The sequence below is a fragment of the Xiphias gladius genome, chromosome 8 (genome assembly GCF_016859285.1).
Source record: "Xiphias gladius isolate SHS-SW01 ecotype Sanya breed wild chromosome 8, ASM1685928v1, whole genome shotgun sequence".
NCBI lineage: Eukaryota > Metazoa > Chordata > Actinopteri > Istiophoriformes > Xiphiidae > Xiphias > Xiphias gladius.
In genome coordinates this window covers 26,177,914-26,187,551 of record NC_053407.1, presented here as the reverse complement: position 1 = coordinate 26,187,551, position 9,638 = coordinate 26,177,914, and the positions used below count along the sequence as shown (strand labels likewise).

The following is a 9,638-nucleotide window of genomic DNA, read 5'->3' as shown; positions in this document are numbered from 1 at the left end:
CATATAATATACTAGCTGGGTTCAGCAGAAATGGACCATGTATCTATAGACACAAACATATATCTGTGCGTGTGTGTCTGTCTTTTATTTTTTATTTTTCTATCTTTTTAATTTTTCCTCTTAGCTTTATATTATTTCATTCAGTTTATTTGTGTTTTACTTTTTATTTTTAATAATTTTATTTATTTGTACATTTTTTATATTTATTAATTTTCATTATTTTATGTTTATTTATTTGTATTTACTTATTAACTGACTTTTTCCACCTACTGCCATATACATAAACGTTATATGATTATGTTCATTTATCTTTGCTCAGCTTTGTTGTCCTTTTTTTTTTTTTTTGGCTGTATGCGCATGTGTATCTCCCTGGACATTGTTACAGTTCACAGAACTGTGATGTAAGTACATTGAGAGCCCCCAGAAACCAGCGTCATATCCCTTGCGTGCACAAACATACACTCAGTCGACAGATTGTGAGCTGCACTTATCTAAAACTGATGCAGTCTAATCCAGCAGCCCTGTGAGGTCGCTCGTTGATTCAGGCGTCGGAGGATGCGGTTTGTGGTGCTGCCGTGCTGTACTGGATTATACGGAGAGGTGTTTCTGTCGTTTAGCCTCGAGGTGGAGAAAATCATACAGACGCCTCTCAGCATAACGTAATGAGATTCAACAGCGCCACAAACTGCAGCCTCCGTAATGAGCACAAAGTTGGAGCCTCTATTGTCGCTGCTGTCCCCGGATCAAGAGACGAAGAAATTCCACCGCCTGGGTCCAGATCTACAGAAGGCGGCTTTTACTGAAGGTCTTTCCTGCTGCTAGTCACCGGTATAGTCAGCAGCACAGACTCTACGAGCACATACACTCAGTGGCCACTTTATTAGGTACAACTGCACAATCTAATGCAACTGTTGTGCCATAGAGTCATTTTTATGATGCGCATAACGTTTACCCCGTAACTGTGTTGGTGAGCTTGTTCTGCAAAAGGTTAAATATCGTGGGTTTAGGGCCAAAATACATTTTTTTTAAATCTGCTGCCGTGGAGCGTGTGAATCCTCCAGACCTCTCAGTTTGTCTGTTACACCGTCTGCTACTCTCTCTCCCCAGAGTCAAAACCAAACATTCATTCAGTGCTGCAGTCAGTTTCGTAAACCATATATCTGGAACATTTTACAGAAGATTTTAGATCTTCCACAACTCTAAATTCTTTCAAAGTTAATCAGTTACTGGGGACTGTTCATTCACATCTACTGCACAGTAGTCTCTATTGTAATGTTTAATCTGTTTTAGTCTGTTCTAGCTTAGTTTTATCTTCTATTTTATTTTGTTTTACGTTTTTAATAAAATGCTACCTATATGTGTATTTTATATTGTTTTTGTTTTTCTTTATGTTGCCTTGTGTTTCTTTTATATCTTGCCCTTTTTGTCTCAAGTAAGGCACTCTGAATTGCCATGTTGCTGTGAGGTTCCTTCAGAGAAAGACAGATAGGCCCTAAATTTTTTTTTTAGTTCGAAAACACATCCTTTCATTCTTTGTGGTGCCTTTTGCTACTAATAAAACACTGCAGCAGGGTTGTTCTGATGGACCAGTGTTGTGAATCCCCATTTGCAATTGACATTTCAACATAACCGTGATTTTATGAGTTCGGGTCCAGTTCAGCAGCTTCATTGGACCTGAACCTTTTTGTTGCTTTGGACTCACAGCGACGTTATTTAGAGGAACAATGTCACAACATTCTGATGGGTTTTTGAATATGAGCTTTATTTTGAAATTTAAAGCAGAAGTGAATTTATTTGTTACCTTCCTCACGGGATCCGGTCGTTTGCAGACGAGGCCGAGTGCAGGATAAACACGAACCGCCCCGGTTTGACTCAGATACCCGCCGTGATGTTCGCCGGGATACGGACGGAGGACCGGGAGGACCCGGGGGTCCTGGATGCTGCGGCTGTGAGGCATCAGAGGAGGCTGAAACAGGCGGTCCGGTTCCTCCATCAAGAATCGGCTGATCTGCTGCCTCTGGGTGGACTGAAGAAGCTCGGGACATGTAAACAGGGGGTGAGCCTCTCATTAAAGGCCTTTATATTATACAGTTTTAAAACTATTCTCATTTTTTGGGCCCTACCCTCTTGCAAATGAGGATGGTGAGCCACTGCTTCTTTCTGAATTTACAATGAGCTCATATCTTATTGATTTCATCTTTTATGTTTTCATCCAATATAATAACAGACTAGTTTAGCCTCTATAATATAGAACAGAAAAAATAAAAGCTCTAATAAGGATGTTTTTTGAATGTTAAGATGGTGATTGCTGTTTCTTAACTGTTAAATTGATCCTAAAAAGTATCCTCACCTTTGTGTCAAATCATTAGTTTCATTTTTTTTTTTTTTTTTTTAGGGGGGGGGGGTAAAAGATTAAAACGTACAACACGTACATATGAACTGATTCCTGTATAAATAAAAATAAACTGAAAAAAAAAATCACTGAAAAGTAGCCTAACGTTTGCTCACCTGACGGGTTGTTGCGGAGAATAATGATGAATAAAAATGTCGCCTTCCCACCACTAAACTAACCATAAACATAGTCTGGGGTTCCTCTTAAGCGTTTTTAGTCAAATGGGTGTATGAAAATGCAATAAATTTATATTTTAACAGCTTAGACAAACCTTGAAAAGAAAAATGAAAAGAAAAATGAAATGAAATTTGTGTCCCTGTCTCTTATTCTGACCATTTACATTACTGACATTCTCACCCTGGAACCTTAAGCCTACAACTAATGTTGTACAACTTTTTAAGATTCACCATCTTTTTAGGTTTATCTACCTGTTCCCCAGACATCGAAGGAGGTCACCGAAGGTCACAGTGGCAGCAGTATTACAGACTTGTTGATTTGTTTTTTGAGCTACAGCTCCGCAGGGATGAAACGACAGCTTGGCCACATTTCCCTAATCCCGCCTGTGTTGGTTCTCCATTGCTGGCCCCAGCAGCCCCAACGCATCCTGCAGATGCGCCTGCCGGAGGACCAGCTGTCCCGGGGAAGGACGGGCATGCGCGGGGTAACACCAACCAGCGGAGGGGTCCTTGGGAGTAATTTCAATGCACATGAAGATGGGGAGGAAGAGGGGGAGGAGGAGGAGGAGGAGGAGGAAGTTCATCTGCGTGCCCTGCAAGGTGAGGGGACGTAGGCCACAGTTAGCCTGTGATGTATTCCATTACGGTTACTTCCTCACAGGTGTGGTCAGTCACACAGGCTGTATACTGCGCCCGTACAGGTAGCACCAATCGGAACACAGTACTTTTATTTTGGTAAAACAGCAGGTATTTCCATTTTTTTTTAATACAGTTTTTTATAGATATGTCCGGAGTCTTGACTACTTATCACCGTTTGAACTTTGAACTCAGAGCAAACAACGAGAAAAGAGTCACGTATTTATCTGCTTCCTTTATTGTTGGTGATTTTCCCAGTGACAGAACACAAACACCATCACTGTGTTTCCTGTCACTGTCAGTCAGAGGTGGAGAGGGTCGAAATTCCTGTGTACATTTCCAGATAAACAACCGATAACGCTGACCGTCTTAAGCCTTTCGAGGTTCAGTATCAGTGGTGGAATGTAACTAAGTACATTTACTCAAGTAGTGTATTTCAGTACAGTTTTGAGCTACTGGTACTCCACTTGAGTATTTCCATTTTCTCATACCTTATACTTCCATTCGACTACAGTCCAGAGGCAAATATTGTAATTTTATTTACTACACTACATTTATCTGATACTTTGAGATACTTTGTAGATTCAGATTCATTATAGAAAATATAATGAACAAATAAATCATGATGTATTATGGTAAAATGAGATATAAGATAAGATATTTTAGATCGGGGGGCTGGGGTTCACAGGCCACCCAGCTGTAATTAAAGTAATTCAAATTTGCTCCACCTTTACCAGTTGCTACATTAAAGTGATGTACACATGAATGCATCAACCTTTACCGTATAATCCAATAATATATAGTACATTATGATGATATACATTATTCTGCATTATGAGCCCTTTTACTTTTGGTACTTTGAGCATATTTTGATGTTTAAGTAAAATACCTAAGTACAACTGTAAATGACTTTAAACACGTTAAGAAGAAAAACAACAATATAAAAGCAACGGACGGCAACGCCAGGGACTACCTGCAGTGTCTGACTCGGGCCACAAGAGGGAGCTGTTATGTGATTACAGACGGTTCGAAAGGGACGCTGGGGAAGGCGTGACGGAAATTGATGGGTACTGGATGGGACTTGGTGGATTGAAGAGGGGAAAGGAAAAAAAACCAATTACAAATCATAGAAAAAAGACGCTTCAGAACTTGCCTGAGAATCATCCCGTTTTTAAGTTTTCTCAAGTATCAAAAGTAATTCAGGGATAGTTGTCTGTACTTCCACGGGCACATGGCACACAGGAACAAAAAACAGATAATTCAGCAACGGTGCCAGTTTAAATGTATAAAGAAAGCACATATCTATTCACCAACACCCCCAGTAAATCACTCTGATATCTCAGTCTTCTCTTCTGCAGTTGCCGGTGTTACGAGTCTCCGGGCGCTGATGTGGGACGGCTGCGTCTCTCTGGTTCCTGCCACCCTGTTTTTACCCATTTCAGCATCCAGCTATGACAGGAGAGTCAGGGAGCTCCAAATCCCAACATCAGCTCCCGCTCCGTATTGCAGCTGGCTTTGCGCTCGCAGCTCCTCCTGCACTCCCCGGCTGTTCTGCACCGACTGCTCAGCATCTGCATCTTGCCAGCTGTAGGTCCAGCCTTGGAAGAATGGATGGATTTGAGGGGGCGGAGAGAGAGATAAGCGGGTGGACCTCAGAGAGACACTCGTGAGGAAGAGCGACCCGGAGGTGCCCTCTTCATCTCGTTCTGAGGACGAGACCAGAGTAACGTTTCCTCCTGCAGTGAGGCTGAGGAGTAAAAAACGACAACGTCCTCCCTGGAGGTACTGGAGGAGAACTGGGCCAGAGCCTCAGCACAGACAGCCAGGTGGGAAACACAAACACTGACCAAACTGATCAATTCTGGTCTTTGATTTCCCCCGAAAGCGACTAAAATGAGCACAAATTGAAAAACAGTTCAGGGTTCTATGTTTAACCTTTTAAGGTGACAAAAATCCGTAACGTGTCCAGCTTGAGGTATTCAAAAGTTACTGACCACTGCTCAGACCTACTGTTGCTTCTTCCACCAGGATGGATTCTGAGGGAAATCCTCTTTTACTGCTTTACAGCACAAAAAACCGAAAGAGGGCACCATTCATCCAGAGCAAAGAGAACTACACGTTCCGGCTTTTCACAGAACCAGATGTTCAGGTTATTGAAATGTTTATCGAAAAGTCCCTTCAGGCATGTAGGAAAATACATCTTTGTCAGGACGAAAACCATTAAGAGAAATATGATATGATGTTTTACATATATATATAAATATAGTTAAACTGTGTTGCACTTTAAGTTTCCCTCAAAAACATGCACATTGCAAAGCGGTGACAGTGTAACGTACCACCACTTAACCTGCAGGAGATCTGTTCGTGTTTATAAAGTTTTAATTTTAATCTGCAGAGAGTGCAGTGCCCAGGAGGACCTCGCAACCGGCGAGGTTCAGCTTCCCTGTCCCGCAGATCAACGCCTCGCCAAACCACAGCTCTCCGTTTCAGTCACTTCCAGGTGCTAAAAGGAAGAAGAGCGAACGTCAGAGACGTTTTCGGAACGACCAACTTCAGACCTCGACCACCTGTGGGACTGCAGCCTTTTTTCTGGGGACGATGCTACTTGTTTACACGTAACATGTCAGCGTACAGATGAACTTGACCGTGTCCCCATAAAGTTGGTAAAAACAAACGACAAATAAAATATTGATTTTAAAAAAAACAAAACACTTTATTTTAATACAGTGATGTAGCTTTAGTGCAGGTAAAAATACTGTTAAGTGCATTACATAATGTTCTACTTTCAATAAAATTGACATAATAATACTCAGGTAAAATGCAATAAAAATATGGCTTCTCATTGTGCAGGAAATTTAAAAAAAAAACCCAGTGTAAAGCCGGCAGTAAAACACACACACACACACACACACACACACACAGCACTAGCATTGGTCAGTTCTGTTACTGAAGCTTAATGGTTTGGTTTGGTCAGAGGTTAAAGGTGAGGTTGATGCTCTCTCCGGCTTTGACACTGACCAGCTGAGTCTGCTGCTGCGACTCCGGCATGCTGGCAGTGATGGCGTACGTCCCAGGTGAAACCTCGATGTAGAAATCTTCGCCTTCCGCCGACATGCGAACCTGAAGGCGACGAGATTTGAATTAAAAATTCAAAAATCACTCTCACCGATTGGCTTAGCCACTTCAAACGCACATTCTCCCAAAAGCTGAGTATTTACTAACCGTCTCGCGAAATACAGTGGCAGAGGCGAAGTAAACAAGTGGCAAATGAAGTACAAAGAATATTCACCGAGCTAAAGACCCTGATATTTTTCTCTTACACGTTTCCTGGTCGGCAGTGCAGGTGTCGTCTTCCCAGCGGCGCGTCGAGTGTGGAACCTAGACACGTGGTTCCTCTCACTATCAGTGGGCTCAGCGCAACGGCCCGACTCATAAAACCTCTGCAGCACAGACAGAATTTACGTTTTAGTCTTCCCAGTCCCCGGCTAAGAAGGCGCACACTGAGCAAAGGCCAACACCTCATAGATAGTCACCGACCTTGCACTGATAGGTCGTCTGGGCCATGAACTCTGCGATGGTTGCAAAAGCATCACTGAGCTCTGTGTGGGTTGTCTGTAAAAGCAACATTAGGAAGGAGCATGACTTGAGAAAAAGGTTGAGCTAATATGAAACACAATCAAAATCCATTCCACGGAAGCAGCGGTAATATGCAAAAAACGTGTCGGCACCTTGACAGGGATTTGCGTGTCTTCATCCGTAGTAGTTGGGGTCTGGGATGCGCCAGTGCTGGTCCAGTCTACGCTACGCCTGGAGGCCCGCTCCAGCACCTCCAGGCCCAGACTCCCCGAGCGCCGAAGGGAAGACTCCAGCCAGGCCTGGCTTGCCATGAACAAGTCACGCCAAAACTAAGGGGACCCTCACCTGAGAGGAGGAACAAGTAGAGAGAAATCAATCAGCCCCGTTGCTTTTCCCTCACCTCGCAGCAAAGTCCAGTAGACTGGAGTTTTATTCCAAATGTACTCGACTTTTCTAATGATTTGACTTAAACGTGAAATTATTTTTCCACTGACAGAAATATAATCAGCAACATTTTTGCTCATCTTCAGTGTTTACAGCTTCTCATATGTAATACTGCTGTTTTACTGCTGCTGGAAAACCGCCGCTGTACCTGTGAGTAAATTCATTTATGAAGAAGACGTAAGCCTCTCAGTGTGGGATAAATTATTTTTCTTCTTGTCGCCGTATGAGTTTTGCTGCCGTCAACACCCGAGAGGGCAATTCGTGACAGCTGTGCATGGAGCAATCTTATTTCACTGACACTTTCCAGTACTTTTTCCAAACACGTCACTGACTAATTTAATTGCTTTATCTGTAAAATAATGGGCAGATTAATTGGTAATAAAAATAGTAGCATCCCCAATTTGATATCAATACAGTATAAATTGGAGTCCAGGATGATATCAGTAAAATTCTTATAAGGGCTGCAACTAACAAGTATTTTCATTATCAGTTAATCTGCGGGCTATTTTCTCATGTAAAATCGATAGAAACAGTGAAAAATGTCGGTAACAGTTTCCTAAAGCCCGAGCTGTTGCTACAATGCTATGCTATAAAAATCCAGAGATACTGAATTACTAAATCACACGAGCCTATAATAGCAGCGAATCATGACAAATGACAAGCTGGAGCTAGTGAGTTTTGCATTTTTGCTTTGAATGTGACGTAAATGACTAATCGATTATTTAAAACCATACGTCGCTGATTATTTTCTGTTGATCGACCAATCGATTAATCAACTAAATTGTTGCCTCCCTAAATATGAATGTATGGTTTAATGCGGAAAGCTCCTCTAATGGTGGGTTCCTAGCGGACATGTCAAAACGATAACTTTTTAAACGCCAACAAGCCAACGATTGATACAGGAAACCTGAACGCGGCGCAGTATCCGGGGAAACGGCGCATGCGTCAGGATTAACGCCCCGTCGGGCCGCAGCAGGAAGCGACAGTTGTGTTTCTTCTCTTCGTAGCTGCTCGCCTCCTTTCGTGGAGGCAAACCGTCGCTTTCGCGAGCTCGACTAAAACGAAGCCGAAAACGTCACACGGTTCCAAGCGGCGCACGTCGCGTTCTATCGACGTGTCGTCACGTTAACGTCAACGTTGTGCGCGCTGCGTCAACGAATCGAACGAAGAGACTACCGACTCGTTTACCTGTTCGACGCGTTCAGGGAGAAGCCGCGCGGGTCATCCAGTGCAAAGACGCAGTTTTTGGAGAAACCCCGCGCGTCTTCATTCAACCACCTGTGGCGCGGCAGCCCTCACATTTTCCGCGTTACGCGTTTGCTAGGTCCAGCTTTTCACGCGCAGCCGTGCCCGTGCTGTTTTGAAGCGACAGGACGGGAAACCCTGCACGCTAAACCCCGCCCCCCGGCGCGTAGCTCCCGGACGCCTACAAATCACGTGGAGATGTTTCAGTTTTCTCCGCTGAGTTGTAAGGATTCGCGTCCGTGCCGACAATCGCTTCCCCTGCAGGTTTGCTAACCACTTTCCATTTAAAACGCGTCTGTTCCCCCCGTTTTTAAGAGCACTCTGTATCTCTGGTGTTCACCCCGTGCACTTGTCTCCAATCTGGGGGCAGGAAAACTCAGTGGTTCATGAAATTTGAAAAACCTAACATTTAATATACACTAATTTTGCTATACGCGTCTATTTTTCCCTCATTATTGGTTGATTCTCGTAAAACCCTGGGTAGTTTAGCCTCTTCAGTACTATAAAAAAAATACATTTTTAACAACCAGGACACAAATCACTGGTTTACTTACATGCAAAACTGTAATGACTTCTTAAAAAGGTCACAGTAAGAGTGCTCTTGAAGGGGCCACAAGCCATAGTTTGAGATCTAGTGCCAAGCTTTTTATACGACTCTGTAAATTTCTAGGCTTTGGTGGTTTACCAGTCGAAGACAGAACGCATAAAATGCTTACTCCTTCCCATCTGGTGTTTCTATTCTTAAACTACAATACACTGCCGTTCGTTTTCTGTTTCCAGTGTCCGCACAGTCACTTTAATTCAGGACTTTTCAAAAACACTTTAGTAAACCTCCGACAACAGTGGTTCAGACTTCCAATTTGAAACAGCTGCTGTATCAAAATCTCAATCAGTGGGTTTTCACAGGTGAGTCCAAACGTACCTTTCAAGGGTGCAGGTGACCCACTGACCAAATAAACTTCACGACAGTGCTTTACCGACTTCTCTATCTTCTACAGAGCCACCACGAGCTGGGTCCTTAAGTTTGAATTGAATTTAATGCGCTGGATGCCTTCATCCATGTAACTCTTGTCAAAGTTGTGGTGTATACTTTAATGAGTGGTCGCAACAAGAAAGCTGCTCTTAGTTCTACGGAAAAAAAAAAAAAAAAAAGTACAGTAACTGTTCCA

The 9,638-nt window shown here is 43.0% G+C and overlaps 2 protein-coding genes across 9 annotated transcripts; one reads left to right on the top strand and one right to left on the bottom strand.

The window, feature by feature from the left end:
• The first annotated feature begins 425 nt into the window (after positions 1-425).
• On the top strand, positions 426-4,795 carry LOC120792906 (nuclear receptor-interacting protein 3-like). The gene is made up of 3 exons (XM_040132304.1): positions 426-2,056; positions 2,982-3,168; positions 4,563-4,795. The coding sequence occupies exons 1-3, from the start codon at positions 1,889-1,891 to the stop codon at positions 4,793-4,795; spliced, it is 588 nt and encodes a 195-aa protein (XP_039988238.1). The 5' UTR covers positions 426-1,888.
• akip1 (A kinase (PRKA) interacting protein 1) lies at positions 3,426-9,564 on the bottom strand. Of its 8 annotated transcripts, XM_040132654.1 has the most exons (6): positions 8,413-8,617; positions 6,933-7,125; positions 6,742-6,816; positions 6,525-6,644; positions 6,223-6,324; positions 3,426-5,707 (listed from the first exon to the last, which is right to left on the bottom strand). In XM_040132654.1, the coding sequence occupies exons 2-6, from the start codon at positions 7,089-7,091 to the stop codon at positions 5,660-5,662; spliced, it is 504 nt and encodes a 167-aa protein (XP_039988588.1). In that variant the 5' UTR covers positions 7,092-7,125; positions 8,413-8,617; the 3' UTR covers positions 3,426-5,659. The 8 variants fall into 8 exon arrangements, with proteins under 8 accessions (XP_039988588.1, XP_039988595.1, XP_039988596.1 ...); XM_040132661.1 differs by lacking the exons at positions 3,426-5,707; positions 8,413-8,617 and adding an exon at positions 9,392-9,564 and having other exon boundaries at positions 5,921-6,324; XM_040132662.1 differs by lacking the exons at positions 3,426-5,707; positions 8,413-8,617 and adding an exon at positions 9,186-9,322 and having other exon boundaries at positions 5,921-6,324.
• Positions 9,565-9,638: the final 74 nt, after the last annotated feature.